The sequence below is a fragment of the Scyliorhinus torazame genome, chromosome 1 (genome assembly GCF_047496885.1).
Source record: "Scyliorhinus torazame isolate Kashiwa2021f chromosome 1, sScyTor2.1, whole genome shotgun sequence".
In the NCBI taxonomy this organism is placed as follows: domain Eukaryota; kingdom Metazoa; phylum Chordata; class Chondrichthyes; order Carcharhiniformes; family Scyliorhinidae; genus Scyliorhinus; species Scyliorhinus torazame.
This window is the reverse complement of record NC_092707.1, coordinates 263,446,786-263,464,605: the sequence shown is the minus strand read 5'-3', so window position 1 is coordinate 263,464,605 and position 17,820 is coordinate 263,446,786. Positions and strand designations below refer to the sequence as shown.

Below are 17,820 nucleotides of genomic sequence, written 5' to 3'. Positions count from 1 at the left end.
CATGGCCTTCGCCGATCTGACCAAGGCTTTTGATTTACTGGGAAGTGTCATGGAAGATCCTGTCTGTTGTGTTAAGCACAGTAAGATAACATAGGCTGCAACTGGATGCAGCTTTACCTGAGAGATACTCCATACCTTGAAGTTAGTTCAATATGATTTATTGAACCTGTCACACAGTTAGCTCAATCCTCTGAGTTCGACTCTCTGCTAACCTAGTGTGATTAATCTGTCTGACTGAACCAGACTAGCTCTTAGCCACATGCTATCGGAGTTATATGATCTGTACACCCTGACTCACACTGTAGATGTCCCCAGTGGAAAGGGGCGGAGTGTGAGTGCCTCGTGCCTTTTACAGTGGGAAACCACCCCCAAGTGTTCTGCCTGCTGATTGGTTATGTCCTGTTCTCTGTGTTCATTAGCTGCCTGTCTGTATCTCATTATGTGCATGTCTGCATACCATGACATCTCCCATTTTGAAATGTTTTTCTGTAGCATATGTGAAAGTATTTACATGTATAGGCCGAAAAATTAACTTATTTACATACAGTAGCAGATGGGAACATATGTACATGTGCAAACAGGTGTCTAAGGTGCAAAAACAGAACATGGCAAACAAAACAAGTGTTCATAAGTCCAGTCTCTGGGGTTTGCGTCTGATCCTGGTCGACCGCCGGAGAGGTGGTGGTGGGGGCGACAGCGCCTTGATAGGCAGCATTGAAGACTGACTGGTGGCCTCGTGGTTCGAGGTATCAGGAGGTGGCACAATAACGGATGGAAACAATGAAGAATGTGGTTGTGGGCGGGCAACTGTGCGCAGTGCCTGTCAGTTGCGCCGCACAACAGAGCCACCAGCCATACGCATAACATACGTTCGGGGAGCAGCCTGTTGAGCAACAACAGCTGGAGCTGACCAGCCTCCATCAGGTAGCTTGATCCGAACAGCACCCGCCGGGGATAGCACAGGCAAATCAGTGGCATGAGCATCATAGCTCTGCTTTTGCCGGTCCCTGAGCTTCTGCACCTTCTGCAGAACCGGGAGGTGATCCAGATCAGGCAAGTGTATGGCTGGAAGAGTTGTCCGGAGGTCCCTGTCCATCAGGAGTTGAGCCGGCGACATGCCGGTAGACTGAGGGGTTGCCGTGTACGCAAGCAGTGCTAGGTTGACGTCAGAAGCAGAATCCGTGGCCTTGCAGATGAGCTGCTTCACTATGTGCACCCCTTTCTCAACCTTCCCGTTGGACTACGGGTAATGCGGGCTGGAAGTGACGTGATGAAACTGATATACCTGGGCAAATCTTGACCACTCTTGGCTGCTGAAGCAAGGACCGTTGTCACTCATGACAGTGTGTGGAATACCATGCCTGGAGAAGGTCTCCTTGCAGGCCTTGATGACGATCTTGGATGTGAGGTCCGAGAGCTTCACAACTTCTGGATAGTTAGAAAAATAGTCAATGATGAACACATAATCACGACAATTGGCACAAAAGAGGTCGATGCCCACCTTGGACCTCGGGGAGGTCACGATTTTGTGCTGCTGAAGCGTCTCCTTGCCCTGTACTGAGCTGGAACTCGGATTGTTTTCACTGGAATGACAGAAGTTGAGGGCAACCTGGTAAAGGTTCACAAAATTGAGTGGCATAGTGAGAGTGTGTTTTTTTCCCCAAGGTACAAAGTCAATTGCTCAGGGACATAGGTTTAAGGTACGAGGGGCAAAGTTTAGAGGAGAAGTGCAAAGCACAATTCAAATTTTTTTATTTTTTTATTTTTTTACAGAGGGTGGTGAGTGCCTGGAATGCTCTGCCGAGGGAGGTGGTGGGAGCACGATACAGACGTTTAAGATGCATCTTGACAGATACATGAATAGGATGGTTTAGAGGGATACGGACCCCGCAAGTGCAGAAGATTTTAGTTTAGGCAGGCATCATGATCGGCGCAGGCTTGGAGTGCTGAAGGGCTTGTTCCTGTGCTGTACTGTTCTTTGTTTATTGCCACCGTCCTTCACCTTGCCAAGAACAAACTTCCAGCGGAGTGGAAATGGTCTACAGGATGGACGAAAAACTTTTCAACCTTAACCGATTGAAACCCAAGAAGAAACGACACTGACATCGCTTGGGGAACTTCAGTGTGGACGAAAAAGCCATCTCTATCAGAAGAGAATATCCAAGCCAAGTTTGATTTCTTCGCGGACGCATACTGAAGAATCGGTCTCGGCAAAAAGACTCAAGTCCTTGACCAATCCGCCCCAGGGCAAAATATTTCTTAATTCGTCATGGGATGTGGGCATCACTGGCTAGGCCGTCATTTATTGCACATCTCTAATTGCCCTTGAAGAGGCATTGAAGAGTCAACCACATTGCTATGGTCTTGGAGTCACATGCAGATTTCCTTCCCTAACGGACATTAGTGAACCAGATGGGTTTCTACAACAGTCGACATTGGCTTCATGGTCATCATTGGGCTTTTAATTTGGTCTCTGGATTACTAGTCCAGTGACGATATCGCTATGCCACTCGCTCCCCAGCATAACTCAATATTATAAAGATTATCCGTCATTGCAGAGCGTTTAAAAAATGAACTGCTGCAGCAGAATGAGTAAGAAGACCGGAGTGCAGCATACAAGGAAAAGTAAAGAAGGTATGCTTCGGTTTCCTCCCACAGTCCAAAGATGTGCAGGTTAGGTGGATTGGCCATGATAAATTGCCCGTAGTGTCCAAAATTGCCCTTCGTGTTGGGTGGGGTTACTGGGTTATGGGGATAGGGTGGAGGTGTTGACCTTGGGTAGGGTGCTCTTTCCAAGAGCCGTTGCCGACTCGATGGGCCGAATGGCCTCCTTCTGCACTGTAAATTTTATGATAACTAAAAGTACCAGCACCAGCTGATAATGCCATATAGAATACCAGCAGAATACTGAGGCTCATCTGTAGAGGAATAGAATAGAAAAAGAGACAGGTAATGTTTAATTTCATAGACTTTGGTTGTACCATACTTGGAATACTGTCTGCAGTTTGGTATTCATACCGCAAGAAAAGATATTTAAAATTGCCGAAGTGCAGGAACAATTTATAAGGATTTTACCAGAATTTCCATTTAGCTTCATTTTAATTTGATCACATTTATCAGGAAAGATTGAGCAGGCTAGGACTATTTCCTCTGGAAAATAGAAATGTTCAAAAAAATATATATATACTGAGGGGTTTGATAGGGTGCTTGTGGAGTAGCTTTCCTCCTGTGAGCCCAGAAATGGCGTGCATCAATATGACAGCCATGAACCAATTAAATGAAACAACATCAAGAATTTGGGAAGAATTTCTTTACACGTGTGAAACGTGCCCCATGGAGGGATTTACATAAACAGCTGTGGTGTATTTAGAGAAGGCATGATGCAGACATGGAAGATGGGAATGTAACAAAATGTGATATGGTTGGCCATAGGTAATGGGTGTGAGAAAGGTCATTTAGAGAATAAACATTAAGCACGTGCCAATTGGGCTGAACCTGTTTTCATAGAATTTACAGTGCATTCAGCCCATCGAGTCTGCACCGGCTCTTGGAAAGAGCACCCTACCCAAGGTCAACACCTCCACCCAATCCCAGTAACCCCACCCAACACTAAGGGCAATTTTGGACACTAAGGGCATTTATCATGGCCAATCCACCTAACCTGCACATCTTTGGACTGTGGGAGGAAACCGGAGCACCCGGAGGAAACCCACGCACACACTGGGAGGATGTGCAGACTCCGCACAGACAGTGACCCAAGCCGGAATCGAACCTGGGACCCTGGAGCTGTGAAGCATTGTGCTATCCACAATGCTACCGTGCTACTGTGACTTTGAATGCACCAAGGTTACACTCAACCAGAGGTATACGGCTGTAATACAGTGTGCAATGTGGTATTCATAATGCAAAAAAAAAGGTGGTATTCAATGCGAGGTATATCTTGTAGTGGGTGAATGAACTGAAAAATAAACTTGTTTCAGCCTCATTATTCTTTTCAAAGTTCAGCCAGACTTGGCAATCAATGATTGTCTTGTGTTGTCAATCTTGTTGGCTTTGCTGCTCGTTAATGCACAAGGGTTAACCTTGGTCAATTAATGCTTGTACTTCATGCTGAACGTTTACCGTCGATCATAAAAATAGAAGGAATATCCTGTCAAAATACCATCATTTTTATATAAAGATGCTTCTGAACCATTCAGAGGATTGAGTTGGGGTCACAGTGCTTGTGTTCTATTTTCAATTGAACATTAGTCGGTGGTTATGCAGTGCGATCTATGCCTGATTCAGCATGAAGCACTGTATGCCAGCGCTGAACACATCCACCATACAGTACTGCAACGCAAACAAGACTGAAATGGCCTGATGGGTGGGCTTCTGGGTACTAAATGCCAGCCTGCACTGTATCCTCAAGTTTTGGAATAGGGTCTTGAATTTGCAATCTTCTGACTCTGGCAGGAATGCTACCAATTGAGTCTTTAACAGTTAGCTTTTTTTCTTCCTTGCTCCTTTGCTTTCTAATTATTTTGACACCAATCTTGAGCTAGTAACAAAATCTTACTTTTGCAGCTCGTTATTCTGTTAAAGAAGTTAGAAAATAAACTCTCTCTGAGAAGCATTTTTCCCTCAACAATTTTCTATTCTTCCTTTCTGTCGGTATTGCTTCCTGCTGCTGAGCGGGTTCATGAGTTGTAGTTTACCTCTAATAACTTGCCACAATTGCTGTTAACATTGTGTGAACTTTGTCAGAGTTTTGGCAGGCTTTCTGAATATGGGTGGCATCACAGTGGCGTTCGATATGACCCACTTTTGCAGATATTCTGAATAGTGCTCTGTCATGGGAACCCTGAAGTATGTTCCGCTCCCTAACCCACGGATGCTTTGGCAGAAGTATTGAGCAGAAGTTGAACTGAGGACATCAAATTCAACTTTAGACACTAGATTGAACCTGCAACCCTCCTGCCCCACATGGGTCTTTTAGTTGGGTAAACTTGGCTCATCATGCTGAATGGAAGGGCTGGACGGAAGAGAATTTGTTTGGTTCATTTCAATTAAACTGATTTTATTAGGATATCTAAATTAACTTTTCTAATGAATCTCCAGCCCTTTCAAATTGTTTGAAAGAGTTGATGTGTTTTGTGCCGAGCAACCTCAATGTATTTGAAGCTGCTTATACTATTTACATGTTTATATCTGCAATCTTTAATTTGCAACCAAATTAATACTTCAGGCTCAATTTTGAAGAAACTTCTGCATACTGGAAACTCTATTAAGGTAAGAAGTTACATTTATTTATTTCTATGAAGCTATGCACCCTTCTTTCTGCTTATACAGCCCCCAACCCCAGGTTCTAATTCGGAGAAATGAGGTGGGGGAGGTTAAACATCCAATTCCCTTGGTCTGTTTCACAACCAACATCTAGGAGGTGTGTGCGAGTGATCTATTAATGACCCTTCTCATAATTTGTAGCTCCACTGTGAAAACGCACTAGGAATTTGCTGGATGCCTTCCAATGTTGTGGTAAACAGAAATATTTGTCCCTGTAACAAAATACAGAAATCGTTAGAAATAAGTGCACAGCAGATGGCTTAATTTGTTGTCGGTCATTCCACGTCTCTTGAGTGACATCCTTTATGCACATGTCTATAAAGCAATATATTATTGGTAACCTTTTTTTGTAATTGGCCTTTGGGCAAGATTGCAAAATGTTAAAAATTGGAGCTTACGTTACATACGGATATAATAATTAGAAGCAGGAGTAGGCCACTCTGCCCCTCGTTCCTGCTCCACCATTCAATAGGATCATGACTGATCTGACTGTAACTTCAACCCCACATTTATGCCACCCCCCCCCCCCCCCCCCATAGCCTTTCACCCCCTTGTAAATCAAGAATCTATCTAGCTCTTCAAGAGAAATATTCAAAAACATGCACCACTGCCTTTTGAGGAAGAGAGTTCCAGAGACACTCGAGCTCTGAGAAAAAAATTCTGCTCAACACTCTGAAATGAGCAATCCCTTATTTCCGAATAGTGACCCCTAGTTCTTGATTTTCCGAGAGGAGGAAACATCTGTTCCGCATCCATCCTGTCAAAACCCTTCAGGATATTAAAGGTTTAATTCAGTTAATCTATCACCAAAATGTAATACAAGTTTAAATATTATTGAATTCTGAATTTGAATGTTGATCTTTCGGGTGACTTTGCATTCTTAGTAGAGGGGGATTCATCTGGGTCTCTCGCTATTTGGATTAATAAGTGTAGTTTCTCTTTCTGTTTTAATTAGGGCTCTGGATAACTCTTGGATTTTACCATTTTGAATCTTGCTATTTAGAACTAGTCACATTTTAATACATGAAGTACTTAGAAGTAGCCTTACACTACTGATGCAGATTGAATTATCCTAATGTAGAATGTGCAAATTATTGTAAAACTTTATTCAAAATTTGAATCATCAAAATTGAGCTTGAACAAAACTGTCCAGTGAAGAGGAGACTGAAGGATGACTATCAATAAATGAAAATGAAAATTTATTTAATGACTGAATATATAATAATTAAAACCAGAGAGTGGTTAGCATGTGAAACATAGTACTATAAGAAACTGTTGAGGCAAATAGGGTAATTGCACATTGGACATAGTTAAGTAAATTGATGAAGTAAGGAAGAGAAGGATATGCTGGTAGAGTTAAATGAAAGGGGGGGGGGGGGAGAAGGCCATGTGGAACATTTACATCAAATGACCTATATGTATACTTGAAATTACATTATAAGTAGCAAACACATGCCACTTATTTAATTTACTATATGTTGTTCTGTAATCTTAGAAGATTTTGTTCCCCAAAGATTTTGATGACCAAATCTTTCAGTTGTTTTTGGTATTGCTGTGATAATCAAGGGCCAACTTGCCTTCCTAATTTCAATCCAAACTCCTTCAGCTAAAGTAAAATCTGAGATAGCATAATAGGCTAGATACAGAAAGGAGAAATTTAAAATGTTAAGTTTTGGGGGAACAAAATTAGTTTAAATATCACAGCATAAAGGTGCGGAACAACTGGTGGAAAGTGCTGGTTGAAATGTGCAAAATGTTGAATATGTGGTGTGAATGAAAGTTTGTAAGAAGGTAACAATGTTGACCCTCACCTTGTACAACGGTTGTGACCCTTTGGGGATCATCCTCAAAGTTGGTTTCCCGATGCACAGAATTTTGTTTGTTCTCCAAATGTGAAGGCTACAATTATTGCACGTTTGAAATTGCTGTGGAAAGGTAATGATGGGCCCTCATTGAAAAGAGTGGGTCGAAAGAGTGCTGGTCTCCTTCCAAAACCCATGCAAAGCCTTTGGCAATGCCGAGGTAGGACTGGGGTGGGCACAGTAAGAAGTCTTACAATACCAGGTTAAAGTCCAACAGGTTAATTTGGAATCACTAGCTTTCGGAGACTGGCGAGGGAGCTACCCTCCGAAAGCTAGTGATTCCAAATAAACCTGTTGGACTTTAACCTGGTGTTGTTGTAAAACCTCGTACTTGGCAGCAGTGTCATCGAGAGCCTGACAGTTATTTTCTCCCCTAACTATTTGGTTTAATGAGTTAAATGACTTCCTCAACAAAAAGTTAACACATTTTCGGGTTACTCTGTATTAGTTGAGTAAATGTTTTCTGCTCCCCGTCCTGCTCGATCTGCAACATTTGTGAACTTGACTTGGGAGTTCATCTTCAATTACACTACAGATTGCAAGATGTTACGATTCAGTGGAACCACTTTAAAATGTCAAAATGAAACTGACTTTCAATTTCGAAGTTTGAGTCCCTCCTGCTGCGTTTGTTAAATGTCCTTCACAACTGCTATAGCCAATTTCAAAGTTCCTGAACTGTTCAAAAGAGCAGACCCACTCAATATGGGTTAACTACCCTTGTATTTGACACTTATGAAACTGGCAAACGATTAATCTCATTTTCTCAAGTTAGATGGCTGTCCAGAATAAAGGTAGATGGTGAGAGAGGTGGGAATTGTACTCATTAGTATATTTGGAGCCTCAAAGCAATTGGCCAGTATACAGCAAAACACATTTCTGACTTTTTTAAATTGGCTGCTCCATATAATCTTTTATTTTTTTGCTTTCTGGTGCTATTTTATTAATCCTTTATCCAAAGAATATTTTTTTTTGTAAATATAATTATTGAATTTCATACCATTAACCACATTATTCTCAAACAATAGACAAAAAATAGAAATACAGAATCAAAAAGTTATATATACTGTACCCGTATACCTGTATCAAACAAATTAACCCCACCATTAACTGCCACCCCCCCCTCTCCAAACAGCTGGCTGTGTCGAGGTCCTTAAAAAACATGAGATAAATGGCTGCCACCTCAGTTGTGTCTCCCCATCGATCCCCTGACAACATAATTCATTTTCTCCAATTAGAAATGACATCAAATCACCCAACCAGGCGGATGCGCTATTCAGAGAGGGAGACCTCCAACTAAGCAATATTCGCCTCAGAGGCACTGTGGAGCAGTAGTTCGCATTGCTGCCACACGGCGCCGAGGACCAGGGTTTGACCCTGGTCCCGGGTCACTGTCCGTGTGGAGTTTGCAAATTCTCCCCATGTCTGCGTGGGTCTCACTCCCACAACCCAAATATGTGCAAGGTAGGTGGATTGAACATGCTAAATTGCCCCTTAATTGGGGAAAAAAAAAAGAATTGGCACTCTAAATTTATTTTTTAAAAAAGCAATCTTCGCCTCCTGGCCGCTAAAGAGGCGAGATAATTCGCCAGTACCCCACCGTGAAATGCTGGTGAGTCAGAGACCCCAAATATGGCTATTAATGGACAAGGTTCTAAGGCTACCATAGAATCTAAGATATGTATTAAAAAAGAAAACCCTGGAGCCAGCAAATTTGGGACTAAACCAAAATGTGTGTGGTTAGCTGGTGCAAGCGAGCAGCATCACACTTGTCCTCCATATCTTGAAAGAACCCACTCATCCTGCTCCACACAATTGCAAATGTTAGCCTGGATAGATTTATATGTAATGTATAAATGATATAGGGCATTGACTGGATGCATAACTAATAGTATGGATAAAATTCTTTTGACTCTTAGTGGTACAACTTATGCTTAATTATAACCATGGAAACCTTGATGAGATTTGACTAGCATTGTGTAAATTTTCTCCTCAGATAAGATGTGAAGGAATTCGACTTTATCTGCTTTGGCTTCAAGCACTGCAAGAGAATTCTTCAGATGAGCAACTAACGTTATTTGCTTGTCTCGTCCCTGGCTTTCCAGCTGTTTCATCTCGAATTGGACCATGTACTCTAGATAAACTCATAAACCCCTCCTATAATCTAACTGATGGTTAGTAATCCAGTCCAGTACAAGTGGGGCATCAATGATATCATTAGCATTTATATTGTCATTCACCTTTGTACCATTGCATCAAGGTAATGAGTACCTCCAAAATTAACCTCCGTCTTGGTAATTTTGTTATCCACTGCTGACTCCATTGAATAAGGGGGGGGGGGTTGGTTTTGCTCCGTGCGCTAGACTGGTACGGGAATTGAACCTGCGCTGCTGGCCTTGTTCTGCATCACAAACCAGCTGAGAATTCTGAATTCTCCCTCTGTGTACCTGAACAGGCGCTGGAATGTGGCGACTAGGGGGCTTTCACAGTAACTTGCAGTGTTAATGTCAGCCTACTTGTGACACTAAAGGTTGTTATTATTATTATTCGAAAGACATTGGAGACTATGGTCTGGAATTTCCACTTGTTTACACTGTGCTTGAAATCAGCATAACCAGTGCAAAAGATGATTGAATGCTAGATGCAAATTATGTTCAGCATGAAGAGTTTCCTTGAACTTTTACGTGAGTTTAAAAAAAACATTGTTTTGGAAGCTGGCTCACCCATGAAACTAACCACTCAAAATGAATTAAACGTCCACTAAATGCATTCTTTTGCAGACCTTTAAGGAGTGTCTAAAATTAATCTAGTTCCTTTGGGGGCAAGCCCACTGATGAGAAAATTGTGAAAACATTTGAAAATGTTCTTTTAATTACTATGGAAGTAATTACTGTGCCCCTTTGCACTATAAATGGCTCTGTATATTTCCTAAAAGTAATTTTTAGTCTTTTAAAATGGAGTTACTCAGACAGTGGATTGACACTGATTAAAAATGTTTTTGGTCAAACCTATTTTGAGCTGTGATAGTTAAATAGCAGAATTATTACTGATATAGGTGCATTGTGGAATTTGTTTTAAAGCAAAATTTCATTGGTAGATTTTGTTTGTCAATATTCAGAGCACACATCACTAAAAGAAGTGATGTAGGTAAAAAGAAAACCAAGATGTAGGATTATTTCTGACACCAGAGATGTCAGGTGATGCTTATCAGGAAAGAATGAACAGCTTTGTGTCCCTTTTTCATTGGGATTCCAATTCATGTAGGTTTTAAAACAAAAACTGGGAATGCTTTTTTCATTTTGCAGTGTTTTAATTTTATCAATCGTATCAGCACAAAATTAGATACTGATGATGTTTTACCTTTTTTCTTTGCTTAGTAAAAATTGCTGCGGAAGATATTACTCCTCTGTTACCGTCAGTATTGGGGGAAAAGATATCAGATGACCAGACTTTGTACTTCCTTCAAATGCTTCTGAAGTACATGGTAATCCAGGTAAATCAAGAATCATCCTAATAATGCCCAAATGAGAGTGTTGAGAGTGCATGGTTCACCATATAGACAAGAAATGAATTGATAGCCGATGAGTAGTTTAATGCAAATGGAATAAATTAAATAAACTATCGTTGGATTTACAACCATGGCTCGGTAGTATTCTCATCTGAGTCAGAACGTTGTGTTCACATCTTACTCCTGAGAGCTAAATATAAATAAAACCCAGGCTTATGTTCTTATAGAATACTGAGGGAGAGGTGTAATGTTGGAGATGTTTTTTGGATGAGAAGCTACAAGGAGCGCTCATCCTCTAGGGGGGGGGTGAGGGGGGAGAGAACAACACGTAAAAGATTTTATTACATCACTTCAAAATAGAGTAGGGGAGTTAACCCAGTGGTATGTCAGATATTTATCTCTCAATCAAAATCACTAAAGCAAATTACCTGGTTATTATTATGTTGCTATTTATGGGAGCTTGCTTTGTGCAAATTGAGTACCATGTTTCCTGGATTGTGACAGTGACTGCAGGCTAGATTGTACATTAAAGGCCGGATTCCTCTCACCCTAACACAAATGTCAGGGGCTATCCCGCCTCTGATTGGCCGGCTCCACTCTATTTTCAGATGATGGCACATTAATTAGTATGAGACCGGTCTTCTGCCACTCTCCAGGAGGAAGTCCCATTTCATTGAGCTGCTGGTGAATCGGAGGTCAGCAGCTCTGAGGCACACCCGGATTAGTGGTATTTTAGGAGGTCCAGGAGGAAGTGCAACCATGGATGCCCCAAAATCCAGCTAATTTCTGGGTCTTGCGTCACTGGATTGGCAGGCCCAAGTGACGAGTTTGATCATGTTGGAGAGGTGATAGAGAAATAGACAATGGGAGACATAATGGGGGTTGGGGAGGGTGATGTATTTCCGATTGACGCAGAGGGCCGGGAAGAATGCAAAGCGCCCCCACACCCCCTGCCCTAAACCTTCGCTGACTGGCAACCCGCAATGTAAAACTTATTGGCGCAGGCATTTCTCTCCTCTGTTAAATTGTAGTGGTGACAAGACAAGGTGCTTAATTCGGGGTCTCAACTGGACGGCCCAACCAGTGCCCTCCCTACCATCTGTAAAAGTGGCAGGGGAGGTAAGCTGGTGGCGATGATGCAGCCGATGGCAAAGTGCTCTAAGTTGCGGGCCCATCCGCTTGTTTTCCTGCTCACGGGTGGCCCGTGAAATGCAGTCCCACACGTCAAAATAAAAGGTTGACTGTAAAGCACTTTGGGCATCCTGAGGATGTGGAAATGTTTTTAAATGAAAGACTTTTTCTTTTTAGATTTGGAATATGTAGAAACAATTGAAAGTTACTGAAATCGTCTTGATTTTAGAAGAAGTGTGGGAAATTTAGTATGTCTACTGCATCTGGAAATGGATGGTTGGGTGAACTTTTAAAATTCATATTCTGGTGTTCTAATTTCCTCTCTTTATGGGAAACAGTTTCAAAGGCACTAGGAGCGTTCTTGTATCTCACTTACATAAGAGTTATGTGAGGAGATTTTCAAGTGTTGGTAGAATATTTGACTGTCAAAGCTATCATAGCTGCAGTCGTACTCAGTGTCACGTATCTTTGCACCAGCTAAAGATACTGAATGACAATCAGATGCTGGAGCTCTGGCAATTAAAAAAAAAAAATAAAAATCCCTGCCCCGAGGTTGTAACATACTTACAATGTGACTTTAAAGTCCTCTGGTTATTCCAAAGTGGTTCACAGCATTTTTAAAAAATGTATAGTCGTTGTCATTATGTTGGCTGACATAGCACCACCTTGCAAATAACCAGGTACCACAAAACAGCAAGTGAGCTAAATGACTGGTTAACCTATTTTTTTTTTGTGGCGAGTGCAGAGTGGAGTATTGCCAGAGAGTTAATTCTCTGTCGTGCTTTGAATAGTCCCATGACATCTTTCATCTCCACCTGACTTTGAATAATGTCCTAAAATGCAAAATATTACTCACAGTTACTATTGTATAGGTACAATGAAAAACTGTCATAACATCCATTTAGCGGAAAATACAAAGTTTACTAGAAAGCCCTTTTGACAACATGGTTGTAATATTATATAATAGTGGAATACCACGGGTTGGACTCCCCGCAGGCGGGATGCTCCGTTTTGCCAGAAGCCCAGGGGGTTTCTCGACGGCGTGGGGCAGCCCCACAATGGAAAACCCCATTGACCGGCCAGTGTAACGGAGCATCCCACCGGCGGGGTGAAACAGAAATGTGGTGCGGCGGGGCGGAAAATCCAGCCCCACGTCTTTAATCCACATTCAAATGACAATATTTTGTCAGTGTTGTAAATATATTTGTATCTTTTTTTGATTCCTTCCCACCTTTCCTATCCTTTTCAAAACTGTTCTGTTAGTAAATCATTTCAGTTGAAAATAACTTGATAATGTATCAATCTCTTTGCAATATAATGTGCTTCTGTTTTTCACTGCAGTGATACAAACCAGGAGGCTTCTGCCTTGATCCTGGACATGCTCAATGACAGTGAATATATTCTGTATAGTACTCCTGGACGTTAAGTACCCAAGTGGAAGTACGGTGGCGCAGTGATAAGCACTGCTGCCTCACGGGGCCGAGGTCCCAGGTTCGATTCCGGCTCTGGGTCACTGTCAGTGTGGAGTTTGCACATTCTCCTCATGTTTGCCTGGGTTCCGCCCCCAAAACCCAAAGATGTGTGGGCTGCACGGTAGCATGGTGGTTAGCACAATTTCTTCACAGCTCCAGGGTCCCAGGTTCGATTCCCGGCTTGGTTCACTGTCTGTGCAGAATCTGCACGTTCTCCCTGTGTGTGCATGGGTTTCCTCTGGGTGCTCCGGTTTCCTCCCACAGTCCAAAGATAGGTGGATTGGCCATGCTAAATTGCCTTTAGTGTCCAAATTTCCCCTTCGTGTTGAGTGGGGTTGCTGTTGTGGGGATAGGGTGCAGGTGTGGGCTTGGATAGGGTGCTCTTTCAAAGATCCAGTGCAGACCCGATGGGCCGAATGGCCTCCTGCACAGTGAATTATATGATTCTATGTGCAGGGTAGGTGGATTGGCCACACTAAATTGCCCCTTAATTGGAAAAAAATGAATTGGGTATCCTAGAGGAAGTGATTCTTATGCAATCGTGTCTCAGTTGCAATGTTGGCAGTTGATAATTACGGTTCCTTTCCCCTTGATTAAAGAACTGGTGTAATTTGCAATCGAGTGAGGCATTTGCTATATGGCATAAATTGATGAACCAGAGTGGCAACCTGATCGAGGTGCACAAGATTATGAAGGGCATCGGCAGGGTGGATAGGGAGCAGCTGTTTCCCTTAGCTGAAGGGTCAGTTACGAGTGGACACAAATTCAAGTTCAGGGACAGGAGGTTTCGCCAGAGGGCCATGATGCTCTGGAATGCACTGCCTAGGAGGGTGGTAGAGGCGGGATAACTCGTATCCTTTAAAAAGTACCTGGATGAGCACATGGCACGTCAGGTGTTTTTCATGCGCCTCTGCAGACTTGATGGGCCGAAGGGCCTCTTCTGTGCTGTATTATTCTGTGATTCCGAATGGTAGAATGTTGGATGAAAATGTATGCATTTGGAAAAGTATCAAGAAAATTATATAGTTCATACAGGAACAATTGAGGCCCCAAAAATCCAAGACTGATATTGCGTACTCCCTGCCCTATTTGGAACTGGGAATAATCAAAATAGTTAGAATCTAAGCTAGGGTTTGAATATGCTGGCCCCTGACCATGCAGCAATTTTGTCGGGAAGAGCTCATGGGGTAGAGTTCTCCTTTAACCCTTTACAGGGCAGTAATTTAGGGAGGGGCAAGGCATGCGGAGTTCTCATGTCCCAGCATCTCATGACTAGTCTGGTGTGTCATCACTGGAGGTATGGCAGTTTAGACTGATCAGGTGGACATGGGACATGGTTTTTTTTTTGGTTTTAAGTTGTTAAAATGCCTGCACCTTGTAGCTGCCCTTCCTGTGTGGGAGAGCATATTGATAGCAGTGATTAACATTTTGAGTTCATTTATATGACAGATTCCCTAGATGATCCAGTACCTGAGGTATACAGTATGTCATTTGCAGGAAAATGAGGGAATTTTCCCTCCTGTCACTTGGGTGAGTGACAGTGATTCTTGGCAGGCACACTCCCACCGTAAATGCTGAGTCGCTCACCCGCCGATTTTCAAAGCTAGTCGGCACAGAGTTAAACATTTGTAATGAATGTTCATTTTAGATTTTGGGGTATAATACTGCTGAGAGTAATGAACGTTGTAAATGAAGGAAAAGTGTTTCACCGAGATATCAGTACGTTTGAAGATTTTTTTGTTCCCTGCATAGTTGGATTGTTGCAAAACCAAATAACTATTGAACCTGAATGGAGATCCAAGAATCGCCACAGACACATTCTCAATCTTAGAATAAGAATTACTGATGGAAGCTAAGCCTCTTCTCACAAGAAGAATATGAGGGGATTTGCGACTCTTGGCTGCTCTGACAGATTGTCCTCTTAACTGTTTAGCAATCTATAGTGTTAAGGAGTTGAAAGGGAGAAGAGCGACTAGCTGGAAGAATGAAATGTTTTATGTTTGAATATGTATTTCACAAAATATTCTGACTGCTAACAATTTTGTGAATTATCTCATATCGTTCCTTAACTAGTTTTCTGCTTCTAATTTGAAGGCTGCAAGCTTAGAATGGAAGAATAAAGAGAAGCAAGAAAGTGGCTTTAAGTTTCTTTTTGCTTTGTTTAAGAAGTTCTACCTTTCGCATTTATTTCCATCTTTTACAAAATTTACCAATCTTTACAATCCTGTACTTGGTAAGTAAAACGACACATTACACACTAGTCATAAATGCTGAAACGGATCATGTATTAAATTGTATGATGTCTTATTCTTGTATATTTATTCAAACTTAGTCAGATTATGCACAAAGAAGTGCAGGATTTAAATACGAAGCTAACCAAGCATCACAGTAAAGACACTGGGTGGGTTTCTCCGTCCCGCCGCACCAGATTTCTGGTGTGCACGCCATTGGGATTTTCCATTTCGCCGGCTTTGTGAGGCAGCCCCACGCCATCGGGAAAATCCGGGTTGCCGGCAAAACGGAGAATCCCAACGTCGGAGAATTCAGCTCACTAGCTTTTATTGCTTAAAAGTGGCCAAATATTACTCCTGAACTTTGTTCCTATTTTCTAATTGAGTCAAAATACTTAAGTCTGTTCATGTCATCCATGTCTTCTGGGGCTGAATCTTGTGCTCAGTATTGAAAAAGCCATGTTACTTTCTATTGGATTTTTTTATGACCAGGTGAGAGAGGAGGTGAACTGGCACCCCTTTTTTCAGCCTCAGTTTTTTAAAAAAAATGTTTTTATTGAGGATTTTTCATATTATACAGAACAAAGATAAGCGTGAACATACATCGAAAACAAAAATATACATACATTGGTCGTCTTCCATTTTCTACATCAGTTGCCGTTCATTATTTACAACGGTTACAGCTTGTTTTGCGTTCTCCAGTAGGCGTTCGTTTGTAGCTGGGTCCCCTGCCTCCCTCACCCCTTTTTCTTCCTGACCACCCTTCCTTTCTAGTCTTTGGCGTGCCTTCTTCCCTTATCAGTTCTTAGGTCCTGTTTGGTTGGCATGATGCCATGCATTATGTTATTTTTGGGGGCTTGGTTAGGCTCCATGTCTCCTTAATACTCTCTCTCTCTCTCTTCTTCCCCCACCCCCCACCCCCACCCTCTTTTGTTTGCACTTGTTGTACTGTGGCTTCCCTCTCTCTTCCTCTGTTTTTGGCTGTTGGCTACACACAGATCTTGGAATCCTTGTTCCAAGTTTTATGGAAGCGTTCTTCCGACCTCTGGATGGCAAATTTCATTTTCTCCATTTGGAGAAATTCCACTAGGTCAGCCTGCCAGTCTGCAGCTTTGGGTGGTGCTGCTGATTGCCAGCCGAGCAGGATTCTCTGCCGGCAATTAGGGAAGCAAAGGCAATGGCATCGCCATGAAGAGATCTGGCTGTTCTGATACCCCGAAGACTCCCACTCTCGGACATGGCTCCACCCTCATCCGCACCACCTTGGACATTGCCTCAAAGAAGGCTGTCCCAAACCCGAGAAGTCTGGGGCAAGACCAGAGCATGTGGGTATGGTTGGCCGGGCCTCCTTGGGACCGTTCTCATTTGTCCTCCACCTCCGAGAAGAACCTGCTCATTCGGATTCTGGTTAAGTGGGCTCTGTGTATCACGTTTAGCTGCATGAGGCTTAGCCGTGCGCATGTGAAGGTGGAGTTGACTCTAGCAGTGCTTCGCTCCAGCGTCCCCACCCTATTTCAAACTCTTGATCTTCCTCGCTCTTTTCCCTTGTCTCGTCCAGTGGTGTACATGCCCTTCCTATTCGTCGCCCATACAGTTCGCCGCAGTTCCCCCTCCCTAGGGTGTTCACATCCAACAAGTTCTCTAACAGCGATTGTTGCAGCAGTCATCGGTACGCTTTTGTTTCCCTACATAAGATGTTTTTGACCTACATATAGCTTAGCTCGTTTCACCTGGAACTTCTCTGTTAGTTCCTCAAGTGTTGTCAGTCTGTTGTCTGTGTAGAAGTCCCTGACTGTCAACATCCAACCCCCCTTCCTGTCTCCACCGTTTGAAGGTGGTGGCCATTATGGCTGGTGCACCTGTGGTTGTTGCAGATGGGAGATTTAACGGACATTTCAGTTAATCCGAAGAGCTGTCATAGTTGGTTCCATGACCGGAATGTTGCAATCATTGAGTGTTTGTTCAGTGGTGATGGGAGCACAGCCATGGCAAGGACTCGGAGGTAGGGAGCCCTTCTCCGTTTGCATCCACTCAGCTTCTGTCTCCTTTATCTGCCCCTTTAATCTTTCGGCAGTAAAACTCCCTGCCAGAGGGAGTGGGAGTGTCCTACCTCTGCAGGTCCTTTTTTACTTCCTCCACCAGACTGGCCAGTTTCCATTTGTGATCCATGTCTAGTCATGGGTGATTTGGATCCCCAGGTAGCGGAATTATGTCGGGCTTGTTTGAATGGCAGCTTCCCGAATCAGTTATGCATGTCCAAGTTGCAAGAAATGTTTCTCTCTCCACACTCTCCT

At 42.8% G+C, this 17,820-nt stretch overlaps 1 protein-coding gene across 8 annotated transcripts in view; it reads left to right on the top strand.

Annotated features, from left to right (window-relative positions):
* ralgapa2 (Ral GTPase activating protein catalytic subunit alpha 2) overlaps positions 1 to 17,820 on the top strand; it is an 855,222-nt gene that overhangs the window by 155,698 nt on the left and 681,704 nt on the right. For all 8 annotated transcript variants that reach the window (XM_072505626.1, XM_072505670.1, XM_072505634.1 and 5 more), the window contains exons 5-8: positions 5,228 to 5,271; positions 9,181 to 9,358; positions 10,562 to 10,677; positions 15,390 to 15,528. In XM_072505626.1, coding sequence (XP_072361727.1) covers positions 5,228 to 5,271; positions 9,181 to 9,358; positions 10,562 to 10,677; positions 15,390 to 15,528 — 477 coding nt within the window. The remainder of the gene's footprint in view (positions 1 to 5,227; positions 5,272 to 9,180; positions 9,359 to 10,561; positions 10,678 to 15,389; positions 15,529 to 17,820) is intronic.